At 45.7% G+C, this 18,116-nt stretch overlaps 1 protein-coding gene across 1 annotated transcript in view; it reads left to right on the top strand.

The window, feature by feature from the left end:
• Positions 1–12,476, top strand: part of LOC149432855 (T-cell differentiation antigen CD6-like) — a gene marked incomplete at its 3' end in the record, with an annotated part of 69,989 nt that extends 57,513 nt beyond the window's left edge. Inside the window, exons 11-12 of the mRNA XM_089664865.1 lie at positions 10,524–10,604; positions 12,399–12,476. Of these exons, the coding sequence (XP_089520991.1) occupies positions 10,524–10,604; positions 12,399–12,476 (159 nt within the window). The remainder of the gene's footprint in view (positions 1–10,523; positions 10,605–12,398) is intronic.
• Positions 12,477–18,116: the final 5,640 nt, after the last annotated feature.

Raw genomic sequence — 18,116 nt, 5'->3', positions numbered from 1 at the left:
GAAGAAGAATGAAAAGAATGAAAAGAAGAATGAAAATAAGAAGAAGAACAATGAAAAGAATGAAAAGAAGAATGAAAATAAGAAGAAGAATGAAAAGAAGAATGAAAAGAAGAATGAAAATAAGAAGAAGAATGAAAAGAAGAATGAAAAGAATGAAAAGAAGAATGAAAAGAATGAAAAGAAGAATGAAAATAAGAAGAAGAATGAAAGAAGAATGAAAAGAAGAATGAAAAGAAGAAGAATTAAAAAAAGAATGAAAAGAATGAAAATAAGAAGAAGAATGAAAAGAAGAATGAAAAGAAGAATGAAAAGAAGAATGAAAATAAGAAGAAGAATGAAAAGAAGAATGAAAAGAATGAAAAGAAGAATGAAAATAAGAAGAAGAATGAAAAGAAGAATGAAAAGAAGAATGAAAAGAAGAATGAAAATAAGAAGAAGAATGAAAAGAAGAATGAAAAGAATGAAAAGAAGAATGAAAATAAGAAGAAGAATGAAAAGAAGAATGAAAAGAATGACAAGAAGAATGAAAAGAAGAATGAAAATAAGAAGAATGGAAAGAAGAATGAAAAGAATGAAAAGAAAAATGAAAATAAGAAGAAGAATGAAAAGAATGAAAAGAAGAATGAAAATAAGAAGAAGAATGAAAAGAATGAAAAGAAGAATGAAAATAAGAAGAAGAATGAAAAGAAGAATGAAAAGAATGAAAAGAAGAATGAAAAGAATGAAAAGAAGAATGAAAATAAGAAGAAGAATGAAAGAAGAATGAAAAGAAGAATGAAAATAAGAAGAATGAAAAGAAGAATGAAAAGAATGAAAAGAAGAATGAAAATAAGAAGAAGAATGAAAAGAAGAATGAAAAGAATGAAAAGAAGAATGAAAAGAAGAATGAAAAGAAGAAGAATGAAAAGAAGAATGAAAAGAATGAAAATAAGAAGAAGAATGAAAAGAAGAATGAAAAGAATGACAAGAAGAATGAAAATAAGAAGAATGGAAAGAAGAATGAAAAGAATGAAAAGAAAAATGAAAATAAGAAGAAGAATGAAAAGAAGAATGAAAAGAAGAATGAAAATAAGAAGAAGAATGAAAAGAAGAATGAAAAGAATGAAAAGAAGAATGAAAAGAATGAAAAGAAGAATGAAAATAAGAAGAAGAATGAAAAGAAGAATGAAAAGAATGACAAGAAGAATGAAAAGAAGAATGAAAATAAGAAGAAGAATGAAAAGAAGAATGAAAAGAAGAATGAAAATAAGAAGAAGAATGAAAAGAAGAATGAAAAGAATGAAAAGAAGAATGAAAAGAATGAAAAGAAGAATGAAAATAAGAAGAAGAATGAAAAGAAGAATGAAAAGAATGACAAGAAGAATGAAAAGAAGAATGAAAATAAGAAGAATGAAAAGAAGAATGAAAAGAATGAAAAGAAAAATGAAAATAAGAAGAAGAATGAAAAGAATGAAAAGAAGAATGAAAATAAGAAGAAGAATGAAAAGAAGAATGAAAAGAATGAAAAGAAGAATGAAAATAAGAAGAAGAATGAAAAGAAGAATGAAAAGAATGACAAGAAGAATGAAAAGAAGAATGAAAATAAGAATGAAAATAATGAAAATAAGAATGAAAATAATAATAAGAAGAATGAAAATAAGAATGAAAATAAGAAGAAGAAGAATGAAAATAAGAATAATTCCAGTCCAGCAAAAAGTGTATGTGCAGAGTTCCTCTATTTCTGACAGTTCTCTGACAGTTCTTTCACATTTACAGCGATTGAAACATTGTATCTATTTGTTTCCTAATAAAAACATCTGTATCCTAAATGGAAACAAATAGATACAATGTTTCAACCGCTGGAAATGTGAAAGAACTGTCAGACAGCTGTCAGAAATAGCGGAGCTCTCTGCAGGGACATTTTTGCCGGCTGTAGAAGGGATGAAAACGGCCGATCAGGAAAAATTCGATTCGACCATCCGAAGTTGGCAAAAATTCAGATTCGTTGCGAATCGAATTTTTCCTGAAATTCAAAACGAATTCCACTTCGCCTGATTCGATTCGCTCATCTCTAATTACAACAACAAGCACCTTGCGGCCAGCTGCTGACATTCTACCAACCAATAACGTCATGGCTAATAAGGAAGACATCAGGCCCTGAGGTCTGCCCCTCCCCAGTCCCTCTCTGTCAGCCATGGGCCATGGGAGCTGATGACTATGGATGTGAAGCATGTGAGGTCCAATCTATAGGGGTGTAGGGGGTGATGACCATGTATGTGAAGTGTATGGTCCAGACTATAGGGGTGTAGAAGGTGATGACTATGGATGTGAAGTGTATGGTCCAGTCTCTAGGGATGTAGGGGGTGATGACTATGGATGTGAGGTGTGTGGTCCAGTCTCTAGGGATGTAGGAGGTGATGACTATGGATGTGAGGTGTGTGGTCCAGTCTCTAGGGGTGATGACTATGGATGTGAAGTGTGTGGTCCAGTCTCTAGGGGTGATGACTATGGATGTGAAGTGTATGGTCCAGTCTCTAGGGGTGATGACTATGGATGTGAAGTGTGTGGTCCAGTCTCTAGGGGTGATGACTATGGATGTGAAGTGTATGGTCCAGTCTCTAGGGATGTAGGGGGTGATGACTATGGATGTGAGGTGTGTGGTCCAGTCTCTAGGGATGTACGAAGGAGGTGATGACTATGGATGTGAGGTGTGTGGTCCAGTCTCTAGGGATGTAGGAGGTGATGACTATGGATGTGAGGTGTGTGGTCCAGTCTCTAGGGATGTAGGAGGTGATGACTATGGATGTGAAGTGTGTGGTCCAGACTATAGGGGTGTAGAAGGTGATGACTATGAATGTGAAGTGTATGGTCCAGTCTCTAGGGGTGATGACTATGGATGTGAAGTGTGTGGTCCAGTCTCTAGGGGTGATGACTATGAATGTGAAGTGTGTGGTCCAGTCTCTAGGGGTGATGACTATGAATGTGAAGTGTGTGGTCCAGTCTCTAGGGGTAATGACTATGAATGTGAAGTGTGTTGTCCAGTCTCTAGGGATGTAGGGGGTGATGACTATGGATGTGAAGTGTGTGGTCCAGTCTCTAGGGGTGATGACTATGTATGTGAAGTGTGTGGTCCAGTCTCTAGGGATGTAGAAGGTGATGACTATGGATGTGAGGTGTGTGGTCCAGTCTCTAGGGATGTAGGAGGTGATGACTATGAATGTGAAGTGTGTTGTCCAGTCTCTAGGGATGTAGAAGGTGATGACTATGGATGTGAAGTGTATGGTCCAGTCTCTAGGGGTGATGACTATGGATGTAAAGTGTGTGGTCCAGTCTCTAGGGGTGATGACTATGGATGTGAAGTGTGTGGTCCAGTCTCTAGGGGTGATGACTATGGATGTGAAGTGTGTGGTCCAGTCTCTAGGGGTGATGACTATGAATGTGAAGTGTGTGGTCCAGTCTCTAGGGATGTAGAAGGTGATGACTATGGATGTGAAGTGTATGGTCCAGTCTCTAGGGGTGATGACTATGGATGTAAAGTGTGTGGTCCAGTCTCTAGGGGTGATGACTATGGATGTGAAGTGTGTGGTCCAGTCTCTAGGGGTGTTGACTATGGATGTGAAGTGTGTGGTCCAGTCTCTAGGGATGTAGGAGGTGATGACTATGGATGTGAGGTGTATGGTCCAGTCTCTAGGGATGTAGAAGGTGATGACTATGGATGTGAAGTGTATGGTCCAGTCTCTAGGGATGTAGGAGGTGATGACTATGAATGTGAAGTGTGTGGTCCAGTCTCTAGGGATGTAGGAGGTGATGACTATGAATGTGAAGTGTGTGGTCCAGTCTCTAGGGATGTAGGAGGTGATGACTATGGATGTGAAGTGTGTGGTCCAGTCTCTAGGGATGTAGGAGGTGATGACTATGGATGTGAAGTGTATGGTCTTGTCTCTAGGGGTGTTGACTATGGATGTGAAGTGTGTGGTCCAGTCTCTAGGGGTGATGACTATGGATGTGAAGTGTGTGGTCCAGTCTCTAGGGGTGATGACTATGGATGTGAAGTGTGTGGTCCAGTCTCTAGGGGTGATGACTATGAATGTGAGGTGTGTGGTCCGGTCTCTAGGGATGTAGGAGGTGATGACTATGGATGTGAAGTGTGTGGTCCAGTCTCTAGGGGTGATGAATATGGATGTGAAGTGTGTGGTCCAGTCTCTAGGGGTGATGACTATGGATGTGAAGTGTGTGGTCCAGTCTCTAGGGGTGATGACTATGGATGTGAAGTGTATGGTCCAGTCTCTAGGGATGTAGGGGGTGATGACTATGGATGTGAGGTGTGTGGTCCAGTCTCTAGGGATGTACGAAGGAGGTGATGACTATGGATGTGAGGTGTGTGGTCCAGTCTCTAGGGATGTAGGAGGTGATGACTATGGATGTGAGGTGTGTGGTCCAGTCTCTAGGGATGTAGGAGGTGATGACTATGGATGTGAAGTGTGTGGTCCAGACTATAGGGGTGTAGAAGGTGATGACTATGAATGTGAAGTGTATGGTCCAGTCTCTAGGGGTGATGACTATGGATGTGAAGTGTGTGGTCCAGTCTCTAGGGGTGATGACTATGAATGTGAAGTGTGTGGTCCAGTCTCTAGGGGTGATGACTATGAATGTGAAGTGTGTGGTCCAGTCTCTAGGGGTAATGACTATGAATGTGAAGTGTGTTGTCCAGTCTCTAGGGATGTAGGGGGTGATGACTATGGATGTGAAGTGTGTGGTCCAGTCTCTAGGGGTGATGACTATGTATGTGAAGTGTGTGGTCCAGTCTCTAGGGATGTAGAAGGTGATGACTATGGATGTGAGGTGTGTGGTCCAGTCTCTAGGGATGTAGGAGGTGATGACTATGAATGTGAAGTGTGTTGTCCAGTCTCTAGGGATGTAGAAGGTGATGACTATGGATGTGAAGTGTATGGTCCAGTCTCTAGGGGTGATGACTATGGATGTAAAGTGTGTGGTCCAGTCTCTAGGGGTGATGACTATGGATGTGAAGTGTGTGGTCCAGTCTCTAGGGGTGATGACTATGGATGTGAAGTGTGTGGTCCAGTCTCTAGGGGTGATGACTATGAATGTGAAGTGTGTGGTCCAGTCTCTAGGGATGTAGAAGGTGATGACTATGGATGTGAAGTGTATGGTCCAGTCTCTAGGGGTGATGACTATGGATGTAAAGTGTGTGGTCCAGTCTCTAGGGGTGATGACTATGGATGTGAAGTGTGTGGTCCAGTCTCTAGGGGTGTTGACTATGGATGTGAAGTGTGTGGTCCAGTCTCTAGGGATGTAGGAGGTGATGACTATGGATGTGAAGTGTGTGGTCCAGTCTCTAGGGATGTAGAAGGTGATGACTATGGATGTGAAGTGTATGGTCCAGTCTCTAGGGGTGATGACTATGAATGTGAAGTGTGTGGTCCAGTCTCTAGGGATGTAGGAGGTGATGACTATGAATGTGAAGTGTGTGGTCCAGTCTCTAGGGATGTAGGAGGTGATGACTATGGATGTGAAGTGTGTGGTCCAGTCTCTAGGGATGTAGGAGGTGATGACTATGGATGTGAGGTGTGTGGTCCAGTCTCTAGGGATGTAGGAGGTGATGACTATGGATGTGAAGTGTATGGTCTTGTCTCTAGGGGTGTTGACTATGGATGTGAAGTGTGTGGTCCAGTCTCTAGGGGTGATGACTATGGATGTGAAGTGTGTGGTCCAGTCTCTAGGGGTGATGACTATGGATGTGAAGTGTGTGGTCCAGTCTCTAGGGGTGATGACTATGAATGTGAGGTGTGTGGTCCGGTCTCTAGGGATGTAGGAGGTGATGACTATGGATGTGAAGTGTGTGGTCCAGTCTCTAGGGATGATGACTATGAATGTGAAGTGTGTGGTCCAGTCTCTAGGGGTGATGACTATGGATGTGAAGTGTATGGTCCAGTCTCTAGGGGTGATGACTATGAATGTGAAGTGTGTGGTCCAGTCTCTAGGGATGTAGGAGGTGATGACTATGGATGTGAAGTGTGTGGTCCAGTCTCTAGGGATGTAGGAGGTGATGACTATGGATGTGAAGTGTATGGTCCAGTCTCTAGGGGTGATGACTATGGATGTGAAGTGTGTGGTCCAGTCTCTAGGGGTGATGACTATAAATGTGAAGTGTATGGTCCAGTCTCTAGGGGTGATGACTATGGATGTGAAGTGTGTGGTCCAGTCTCTAGGGATGTAGAAGGTGATGACTATGGATGTGACGTGTATGGTTCAGTCTCTAGGGGTGATGACTATGGATGTGAAGTGTGTGGTCCAGTCTCTAGGGGTGATGACTATGGATGTGAAGTGTGTGGTCCAGTCTCTAGGGGTGATGACTATGGATGTGAGGTGTGTGGTCCAGTCTCTAGGGGTGATGACTATGGATGTGAAGTGTGTGGTCCAGTCTCTAGGGGTGATGACTATGGATGTGAGGTGTGTGGTCCAGTCTCTAGGGATGTAGGAGGTGATGACTATGGATGTGAGGTGTGTGGTCCAGTCTCTAGGGATGTAGGAGGTGATGACTATGGATGTGAAGTGTGTGGTCCAGTCTATAGGGATGTAGGAGGTGATGACTATGGATGTGAGGTGTGTGGTCCAGTCTATAGGGATGTAGGAGGTGATGACTATGGATGTGACGTGTATGGTTCAGTCTCTAGGGGTGATGACTATGGATGTGAAGTGTGTGGTCCAGTCTCTAGGGGTGATGACTATGGATGTGAAGTGTGTGGTCCAGTCTCTAGGGGTGATGACTATGGATGTGAAGTGTGTGGTCCAGTCTCTAGGGGTGATGACTATGAATATGAAGTGTGTGGTCCAGTCTCTAGGGGTGATGACTATGGATGTGAAGTGTGTGGTCCAGTCTCTAGGGATGTAGGAGGTGATGACTATGAATGTGAGGTGTGTGGTCCAGTCTCTAGGGATGTAGGAGGTGATGACTATGGATGTGAAGTGTGTGTTCTGGTCCATTGGTGTGTAGAGGAGAAGTATATAGGTGAAATGTGAGGTCCAGTATATAGGGGTCTAGGAGGAGATAAGTATATAGGTGAATTGTGAGGTCCAGTATATAGGGGCCTAGGAGGAGATACGTATATAGGTGAAATGTGAGGTCCAGTATATAGGGGTCTAGGAGGAGATAAGTATATAGGTGAAATGTGAGGTCCAGTATATAGGGGTCCAGGAGGAGATAAGTATATAGGTGAAATGTGAGGTCCAGTATATAGGGGCCTAGGAGGAGATAAGTATATAGGTGAATTGTGAGGTCCAGTATATAGGGGTCTAGGAGGAGATAAGTATATAGGTGAATTGTGAGGTCCAGTATATAGGGGTCTAGGAGGAGATAAGTATATAGGTGAAATGTGAGGTCCAGTATATAGGGGCCTAGGAGGAGATAAGTATATAGGTGAATTGTGAGGTCCAGTATATAGGGGCCTAGGAGGAGATAAGTATATAGGTGAAATGTGAGGTCCAGTATATAGGGGCCTAGGAGGAGATAAGTATATAGGTGAATTGTGAGGTCCAGTATATAGGGGCCTAGGAGGAGATAAGTATATAGGTGAAATGTGAGGTCCAGTATATAGGGGTCTAGGAGGAGATAAGTATATAGGTGAAATGTGAGGTCCAGTGTATAGGGGTCTAGGAGGAGATAAGTATATAGGTGAAATGTGAGGTCCAGTATATAGGGGCCTAGGAGGAGATAAGTATATAGGTGAATTGTGAGGTCCAGTGTATAGGGGCCTAGGAGGAGATAAGTATATAGGTGAAATGTGAGGTCCAGTATATAGGGGCCTAGGAGGAGATAAGTATATAGGTGAAATGTAAGGTCCAGTATATAGGGGCCTAGGAGGAGATAAGTATATAGGTGAAATGTGAGGTCCAGTATATAGGGGCCTAGGAGGAGATAAGTATATAGGTGACTTGTGAGGTCCAGTATATAGGGGCCTAGGAGGAGATAAGTATATAGGTGAATTGTGAGGTCCAGTATATAGGGGTCCAGGAGGAGATAAGTATATAGGTGAAATGTGAGGTCCAGTATATAGGGGCCTAGGAGGAGATAAGTATATAGGTGAATTGTGAGGTCCAGTATATAGGGGTCTAGGAGGAGATAAGTATATAGGTGAATTGTGAGGTCCAGTATATAGGGGTCTAGGAGGAGATAAGTATATAGGTGAAATGTGAGGTCCAGTATATAGGGGCCTAGGAGGAGATAAGTATATAGGTGAATTGTGAGGTCCAGTATATAGGGGCCTAGGAGGAGATAAGTATATAGGTGAAATGTGAGGTCCAGTATATAGGGGTCTAGGAGGAGATAAGTATATAGGTGAAATGTGAGGTCCAGTATATAGGGGTCTAGGAGGAGATAAGTATATAGGTGAAATGTGAGGTCCAGTATATAGGGGTCTAGGAGGAGATAAGTATATAGGTGAAATGTGAGGTCCAGTATATAGGGGCCTAGGAGGAGATAAGTATATAGGTGAAATGTGAGGTCCAGTATATAGGGGCCTAGGAGGAGATACGTATATAGGTGAAATGTGAGGTCCAGTATATAGGGGTCTAGGAGGAGATAAGTATATAGGTGACTTGTGAGGTCCAGTATATAGGGGCCTAGGAGGAGATAAGTATATAGGTGAATTGTGAGGTCCAGTATATAGGGGTCCAGGAGGAGATAAGTATATAGGTGAAATGTGAGGTCCAGTATATAGGGGCCTAGGAGGAGATAAGTATATAGGTGAATTGTGAGGTCCAGTGTATAGGGGTCTAGGAGGAGATAAGTATATAGGTGAAATGTGAGGTCCAGTGTATAGGGGTCTAGGAGGAGATAAGTATATAGGTGAAATGTGAGGTACAGTATATAGGGGTCTAGGAGGAGATAAGTATATAGGTGAAATGTGAGGTCCAGTATATAGGGGCCTAGGAGGAGATAAGTATATAGGTGAAATGTGAGGTCCAGTATATAGGGGCCTAGGAGGAGATAAGTATATAGGTGAAATGTGAGGTCCAGTATATAGGGGTCTAGGAGGAGATAAGTATATAGGTGAAATGTGAGGTCCAGTATATAGGGGTCTAGGAGGAGATAAGTATATAGGTGAAATGTGAGGTCCAGTATATAGGGGCCTAGGAGGAGATAAGTATATAGGTGAATTGTGAGGTCCAGTATATAGGGGTCTAGGAGGAGATAAGTATATAGGTGAATTGTGAGGTCCAGTATATAGGGGTCCAGGAGGAGATAAGTATATAGGTGAAATGTGAGGTCCAGTATATAGGGGCCTAGGAGGAGATAAGTATATAGGTGAAATGTGAGGTCCAGTATATAGGGGTCTAGGAGGAGATAAGTATATAGGTGAAATGTGAGGTCCAGTATATAGGGGTCTAGGAGGAGATAAGTATATAGGTGAAATGTGAGGTCCAGTATATAGGGGCCTAGGAGGAGATAAGTATATAGGTGACTTGTGAGGTCCAGTATATAGGGGCCTAGGAGGAGATAAGTATATAGGTGACTTGTGAGGTCCAGTATATAGGGGTCTAGGAGGAGATAAGTATATAGGTGAATTGTGAGGTCCAGTATATAGGGGTCTAGGAGGAGATAAGTATATAGGTGAATTGCGAGGTCCAGTATATAGGGGTCTAGGAGGAGATAAGTATATAGGTGAAATGTGAGGTCCAGTATATAGGGGCCTAGGAGGAGATAAGTATATAGGTGAATTGTGAGGTCCAGTATATAGGGGTCTAGGAGGAGATAAGTATATAGGTGACTTGTGAGGTCCAGTATATAGGGGTCCAGGAGGAGATAAGTATATAGGTGACTTGTGAGGTCCAGTATATAGGGGCCTAGGAGGAGATAAGTATATAGGTGAAATGTGAGGTCCAGTATATAGGGGTCTAGGAGGAGATAAGTATATAGGTGAATTGTGAGGTCCAGTATATAGGGGTCCAGGAGGAGATAAGTATATAGGTGAAATGTGAGGTCCAGTATATAGGGGTCTAGGAGGAGATAAGTATATAGGTGAAATGTGAGGTCCAGTGTATAGGGGTCTAGGAGGAGATAAGTATATAGGTGACTTGTGAGGTCCAGTATATAGGGGTCTAGGAGGAGATAAGTATATAGGTGAATTGTGAGGTCCAGTATATAGGGGTCTAGGAGGAGATAAGTATATAGGTGAATTGCGAGGTCCAGTATATAGGGGTCTAGGAGGAGATAAGTATATAGGTGAAATGCGAGGTCCAGTATATAGGGGCCTAGGAGGAGATAAGTATATAGGTGAATTGTGAGGTCCAGTATATAGGGGTCTAGGAGGAGATAAGTATATAGGTGACTTGTGAGGTCCAGTATATAGGGGTCCAGGAGGAGATAAGTATATAGGTGACTTGTGAGGTCCAGTGTATAGGGGTCCAGGAGGAGATAAGTATATAGGTGAATTGTGAGGTCCAGTATATAGGAAGTGATGAAGAGATGAACTTTGAGGCTTTGGAGTTTCTGATGGATAATGAGCTCCTTGTTTGTCTTTTAGCATCGGTTGGATCTCGGGGCTCTTCTAGTACTTCCTCTGGGGAGCAGAACTGGTATGAGAATTACAGATACCCGGCTGAAGGTAAGTGGATGAAGGATCATGTGAAGCTATAACCCAGCAGACGTGTTCTGTGCCGTGTCATGTCACCTCCACAGAGCTCCACAGAACCAAAACATAAATCTTTCCTGAACAATTCCACAAAGGAGGAAGCCTCTTCTGACACACAGAGGTGGACAATTCTCGATCGAATTCTGAAAATGCTGAATGCCGTTGTGTTTCTGCCTTCAGGATTCGAACCATGATACCTGATCCCTATACCTAATCCAGGCCATTGACCTCAAGTATTTCAGGCAAAGGATCACCAAGTCAGCCGAGACATTGGCATTTTCATAGAGACATCAGCAGTGGTATCCTATGCCTTTCTAAGTGAAGGATTCCTTTACTCCTAGCCCTAAGTATTCCCTCCAAAAAATAGAAATTGTCCTCCTTTCTCAGTTTTGCATTCCCAAATCCTTCCCCATCTCTGTATTCCCAATCCTGGCCCAGTCCTGTGTAACTTCATCCTTCACCAGTTTACCATTCCAAAATCCTTCAGCAGCTCAGTTTCTTCAAAGCCTTTTCAGTCTCTGTACACCTAAGTCCATTCATAACTCCGTGTTCCTGAGCCCTTTCCCCAGCTCGGTGTTCCCGGGCCCTTTCCCTGGCTCGGTGTTCCTGGGCCCTTTCTCCAGCTCGGTATTCCCGAGCCCTTTCCCAGCTCGGTATTCCTGAGCCCTTTCCCAGCTCAGTATCCCCGATCCCTTTCCCAGCTCTGTATTCTCTGTATTCCTGAGCCCTTTCCCCGGCTCGGTGTTCCCGGGCCCTTTCCCGGCTCTGTATTCCCAAGCCCTTTCCCGGCTCGTTATTCCCGAGCCCTTTCACGGTTCGGTATTCTCGGTATTCTTGAGCCCTTTCCAAACTCAGTATTCTCTGTATTCCCGAGCCCTTTCCAAACTCAGTATTCTCAGTATTCCCGAGCCCTTTCCCGGCTCGGTATTCCCGAGCCCTTACCCGGCTCATTATTCTCGGTATTCCCGAGCCCTTTCCCGGGTAGGTATTCACGAATCGGTATTCCAGAGCCCTTCCCTGGCTTGGTATTCCTGAGCCCTTACCCGGCTCGGTATTCTCGGTATTCCTGAGCCCTTCCCTGGCTTGGTATTCCCGAGCCCTTACCTGGCTCGGTATTCTCGGTATTCCTGAGCCCTTACCCGGCTCGGTATTCTCTGTATTCCTGTGCCCTTACCCGGCTCGGTATTCCTGAGCCCTTACCCGGCTCGGTATTCTCGGTATTCCTGTGCCCTTACCCGGCTCGGTATTCTCGGTATTCCAGAGCCCTTTCCCAGCTCGTTATTCCTGTGCCCTTACCCGGCTCGGTATTCTCTGTATTCCTGTGCCCTTACCCGGCTCGGTATTCCTGAGCCCTTACCCGGCTCGGTATTCTCGGTATTCCTGTGCCCTTACCCGGCTCGGTACTCTCGGTATTCCTGTGCCCTTACCCGGCTCGGTATTCTCGGTATTCCTGAGCCCTTACCCGGCTCGGTATTCTCTGTATTCCTGTGCCCTTACCCGGCTCGGTATTCCTGAGCCCTTACCCGGCTCGGTATTCTCGGTATTCCTGAGCCCTTTCCCAGGTAGGTATTTCCAGGTCCTTCCACTGCCGTCAGGTGTTGTTTGTATAGGGAGCCGCCCTGTTCTTCCAGCCTGGATACACCACCTTCCATCATTCAGTATTCCTTTGAATCTGCCATGTCATAGCCCGTGTTGTCAGGATCTGTGATTTGTAGATCTCTCTGAATCCACTAACCTGTCTTCATATCATTGTCCTTCTTCATTCAGGTGCTCAGGACTTGGTGCCTCCTCCGCAGAGTTATGACGGATCTTCTGAATATGATGACGTCAACTCCCTTGCTTCCGGTAAAACAGGATGAGAATGAGCAAATAAGTGTTTTTTTATTATGAGCAGCGGACTTGGGATTCCACCCTATAGAGCCAGAACTGGGAATGGCCCTGTGGCCCTTTATACGGATGATATCCCCCACCAGGGCTTTTATTCAGCGGGAATGCAGGGGAACGCAGTTCTGGCACCTCCAGCACTGAATGTGTGTAAAAGCAAGGGGTGCTGGAAGATCTATTGATGGTGGCTGCTGGAGAGAGATCAGTTGTTGGAGGGGAGTCAATTGTTACTGGAAGGGATCTACTGTTGAAGGAGTGGTCTATTGGTGCTCGCTCCTGGAGAGTCCATTGATGCTGGGAGGTCTGTTGGTGGTGGGGAGTCAGTTGTTGCTGGAACGGATCTACTGGTGAAGGAGTGGTCTATTAGTGCTCACTCCTGGAGAGTCCATTGATGCTGGGAGATCAGTTGTTGGTGGGGAGTCAATTGTTACTGGAAGGGATCTACTGGTGAAGGAGTGGTCTATTAGTGCTGGCTCCTGGAGAGTCCATTGATGCTGGGAGATCTGCTGTTGGTGGGGAGTCAGTTGTTGCTGGAAGGGATCTACTGGTGAAGGAGTGGTCTATTAGTGCTGGCTCCTGGAGAGTCCATTGATACTGGGAGATCTGTTGGTGGTGGGGAGTCAGTTGTTGCTGGAAGGGATCTACTGTTGAAGAAGTGGTCTATTAGTGCTGGCTCCTGGAGAGTCCATTGATGCTGGGAGATCTGTTGGTGGGGATCCAGTTGTTGCTGGAAAGGATCTACTGTTGAAGGAGTGGTCTATTAGTGCTCGCTCCTGGAGAGTCCATTGATGCTGGGAGATCTGCTGTTGGTGGGGATCCAGTTGTTGCTGGAAAGGATCTACTGTTGAAGGAGTGGACTATTAGTGCTGGCTCTTGGAGAGTCCATTGATGCTGGGAGATCTGTTGTTGGTGAGGAGTCAATTGTTGCTGGAAGGGATCTACTGTTGAAGGAGTGGACTATTAGTGCTGGCTCCTGGAGAGTCCATTGATGCTGGGAGATCTGTTGGTGGGGATCCAGTTGTTGCTGGAAAGGATCTACTGTTGAAGGAGTGGTCTATTAGTGCTCGCTCCTGGAGAGTCCATAGATGCTGGGAGATCTGTTGTTGGTGAGGAGTCAATTGTTGCTGGAAGGGATCTACTGTTGAAGGAGTGGTCTATTAGTGCTGGCTCCTGGAGAGTCCATTGATGCTGGGAGATCTGTTGGTGGGGATCCAGTTGTTGCTGGAAAGGATCTACTGTTGAAGGAGTGGTCTATTAGTGCTCGCTCCTGGAGAGTCCATTGATGCTGGGAGATCTGCTGTTGGTGGGGATCCAGTTGTTGCTGGAAAGGATCTACTGTTGAAGGAGTGGACTATTAGTGCTGGCTCTTGGAGAGTCCATTGATGCTGGGAGATCTGTTGTTGGTGAGGAGTCAATTGTTGCTGGAAGGGATCTACTGTTGAAGGAGTGGACTATTAGTGCTGGCTCCTGGAGAGTCCATTGATGCTGGGAGATCTGTTGGTGGGGATCCAGTTGTTGCTGGAAAGGATCTACTGTTGAAGGAGTGGTCTATTAGTGCTGGCTCCTGGGGAGTCCATTGATGCTGGGAGATCTGTTGGTGGGGATCCAGTTGTTGCTGGAAAGGATCTACTGTTGAAGGAGTGGTCTATTAGTGCTGGCTCCTGGGGAGTCCATTGATGCTGGGAGATCTGTTGGTGGGGATCCAGTTGTTGCTGGAAAGGATCTACTGTTGAAGGAGTGGTCTATTAGTGCTGGCTCCTGGGGAGTCCATTGATGCTGGGAGATCTGTTGGTGGGGATCCAGTTGTTGCTGGAAAGGATCTACTGTTGAAGGAGTGGTCTATTAGTGCTCGCTCCTGGAGAGTCCATTGATGCTGGGAGATCTGCTGTTGGTGGGGATCCAGTTGTTGCTGGAAAGGATCTACTGTTGAAGGAGTGGTCTATTAGTGCTGGCTCTTGGAGAGTCCATTGATGCTGGGAGATCCGTTGTTGGTGGGGAGCCAGTTGTTGCTGGAAGGGATCTACTGTTGAAGGAGCGGTCTATTAGTGCTGGCTCTTGGAGAGTCCATTGATGCTGGGAGATCTGTTGTTGCTGCTGAGGGGGGTCTATTGTTTCTGGGGTGGTATTCTATTGCTCAGGGGGAGGGGGATCTATTTTACTGCATTTCTTGTTCATTAACAAATTCCATACAAATGACTTAACACCACAAAATGATACTTGGCTCTGTATTCTCTATAAGGAGCGGTACTGGGAGGTGGGTAGGAGGATGAAACCAAAGGACTGTGTTCGGAGATGGATAGGGGGGGCGGAGACAAGAAATGACACAGAGGGTGGAGTTCCTGCACCTAGTCTCTGAGAATAAAAGCCCTGTCCCACACAATTAGCTGTGACCAGGGTTACCTCTCTGCAGAGCCAACCTAGACCATGCCTTATGCAATGAAAATCCGACCCAATGGGCCTACATAGTTCTGTTGCTCAGACGGAGGTCTATGGTATAGAAGGTATGCAGTCATTACTGAGGAATCTTGATGCCTTTCGTACAAAGTGCTTATTTGTTAGGAAATCCAGAGTTAGTGCTCATCTTTAGAAGAGAAGTGGGTCAAGGTTCCTCTGGTAAAGTCTTTTTACCTGTGCATACTACATATATGATGGACCTCCGTCGGAGTAAGAGAGCCATGTGGACTTGTGTTGTATCTTCTCTGCATACAGTACAGAGCATCCAGAAAGTACTCCCGGCGCTTAACTTTGGCCGCATTTTGTTATGTTACAGCCTTATTCCAGAATGGATTCAATTCATTTTTTCCCTCCACATTCTACAAACAATACCCCATAATGACAACAGGAAAGAAGTTCGTTTTGAAATCTTTGCAATTTATTAACTTATTGCCGACCACAGATAGCCGAATGACGGCTTCACTGCGGCCGGCCAGTTCTGGGTGGACGTCATATGACTCCTGCGCGCCCCAGGGGGCGCGCACCCGGCGATCTCCGTGGTCACGTGATGTGGTAAAAGGCCGATCATACCGGCCTTTTACCACGTGATCAGCGGTGTCCAATGACACGCTGATCACAGGGAAATGCAAGTGCCGGTTCTCGGCTGCACTTTCCTCTCGCTGTCAGATCGTGAGGAAAGTACTGCCGAGAACCGGCGGTTGTCAGAGCGAGGATCGGCACCGATCATCAGGGCACTGATGATCAGTGCCCTGATGATCGGTGCCCAGCAGCGCCACCCGCAAGTTCCGCCCACCTGTGCCCAGCAGTGCGCCCACTAGCTCCGCCCACCTGTGCCCAGCAGATCACCCACCTGTGCCCAGCAGTGCCACCCACCTGTGCCCAGCAGTGCACCCACCTGTGCCACTCTGCAGTGTCACACACCTGTGCCCAGAAGTGCCACCTACCTGTGCCCAGCAGTGCCACCCACCTGTGCCCACCCACCAGTGCTGCCCACCAGTGCCGCCCACCAGTGCAGCCCAGCAGTGCTGCCAGTCAGTGCCGCCAGTCAGTGCCCAGCGGTTGTGCCAGTCAGTGCCGCCAGTCAGTGCCCAGCAGTGATGCCAGTCAGTGCCATCTATCAGTACCCATCATCAGTGTCACCTATCAGTGCCGCCTATCAGTGCTGCATATTAGTGCCGCCTATCCGTGACACCTCATTAGTGCTGCCTATCAGTGCCGCCTATCAGTGCTGCATATTAGTGCCGCCTATCCGTGACACCTCATTAGTACTGCCTATCAGTGCCCTTTAGTGCTGCCTATCAGTGCCCATCAGTGCCCATCAGTGCTGCCTCATCAACGCACATCAGTGAAGGAGAAAAAATACCTGTTTGAAAAATTTTATAATAGAAACAAAGAAACTTTTTTTTTTTTTTCAAATTTTTTTGCACTTTTTTAATTTATAGCGCAAAAAGTAAAGCGCCCAGCGGGGAGCAAATACCACCAAAAGAAAGCTCTATTTGTGAGAAAAAAATGATCAAAATTTCATATGGGTACAATGTTGCATGACTGCGCAATTGTCAATCAAAGTGCGGCAGCGCTGAAAGCTGAAAATTGGCCTGGTAAGGAAGGGGGTAGAAGTGCCTGGTAGGCGAGGGGTTAAAAAAAACAAAAAACCTCATGTACCAAAGTATTCCCAGCCTTTGCCATGACACTCAAAATTGAGCTCTGGTGCATCCTGTTCCTACTGATCATCCTTGAGATGTTTCCACAACTTGATTGGAGTCCACCTGTGGGAAATTCAGTTGATTGGAGTCCACGTGTGTGAAATTCAGTTGATTGGAGTCCACGTGTGTGAAATTCAGTTGATTGGAGTCCACGTGTGGGAAATTTAGTTGATTGGAGTCCACGTGTGGGAAATTCAGTTGATTGCAGTCCACCTGTAGGATATTTAGTTGATTGGAGTCCACGTGTGGAAAATTCAGTTGTTTGAAGTCCACCTGTAGGACATTCAGTTGATTGGACATGATTAGGAAAGGTATAAACCTGTCTATAGAAGGTCCCACAGGTAACAGTGTATGTCAGAGCTCAAACCAAGCCACGAAGTCCAAGAAATTGTTCGTAGACCTCCGAGACGGGATGGTACCAAGGCACAGATCTGAGGAAGGGTACAGAAACATTTCTGCAGCATTGAAGGTCCCAATGAGCACAGTGGCCTCCATCATCCGTAAATGGAAGAAGTTTGGAAGCACCAGGAATCTTCCTAGAGCGGGCCACCCGGCCAAAATGAGCAACTGAAGGAGAAAGGCCTTAGCCAGGGAGGTACCAAGTACCCGATGGTCATTCTGAAAGAGCTCCAGCGTTTCTCTGTGGAGAGAGGAGAACCTTCCAGAAGGACAACCATCTCTGCAGCTCCACCAATCAGGCCTGTATGGTAGAGTGGCCAGACGGAAGCCACTCCTCAGTAAAAGGCAAATGGAGTTTGCCAGAAGGCACCTGAGGGACTCTCAGACCATGAGAAACAAAACCCTCTGGTCTGATGAAACAAAGATTGAACTCTTTGGCCTGAATGCCAAACGTCATGTCTGGAGGAAACCAGGCACCGCTCACCACCTGGCCAATACCATCCCTACAGTGAAGCATGGTGGTGGCAGCATCATGCTGTGGGGATGTTTTTCAATGGCAGGAACTGGGAGACTAGTCAGGATGAAAGGAAAAATGAATGCAGCAATGTACAGAGACATCCTTGATGAATACCTGCTGCAGAGAGCTCTGGACCTTAGACTGGGGAGACGGTTCATCAACAACAGGACAACGACCCTCAGCACACGGCCCACATCACAGAGGAGTGGCTGCGGGCCAACGATGGGAATGTCCTGGAGTAGCCCAGCCAGAGGCCAGACTTGAACCCGATTGAACATCTCTGGAGAGATCTGAAAATGGCTGAGCACCGACACCCCCCATCCAACCTGATGGAGTTTGAGAGGTCCTGCAAAGAAGAATGGGAAAAATTGCCCAAAAAATAGGTGTCCAGGCTTGTAGCATCATCCTCCAAACGGCTTGAAGCTGTAATTGGTGCTAAAGGGGCTTCAACAAAGTATTGAGCAAAGGCTGGGAATACGTATGTACATGGGGGGCTGGGAATACATATGTACATGGGGGGGCTGGGAA

The sequence above is a fragment of the Staurois parvus genome, unplaced genomic scaffold (genome assembly GCF_062004578.1).
Source record: "Staurois parvus isolate SC_StPar_1 unplaced genomic scaffold, SC_StPar_1.0 ptg002079l, whole genome shotgun sequence".
Classification (NCBI taxonomy): domain Eukaryota; kingdom Metazoa; phylum Chordata; class Amphibia; order Anura; family Ranidae; genus Staurois; species Staurois parvus.
Note: the sequence above shows the minus strand (reverse complement) of the source record. Positions and strands in the feature narration are given on the sequence as shown.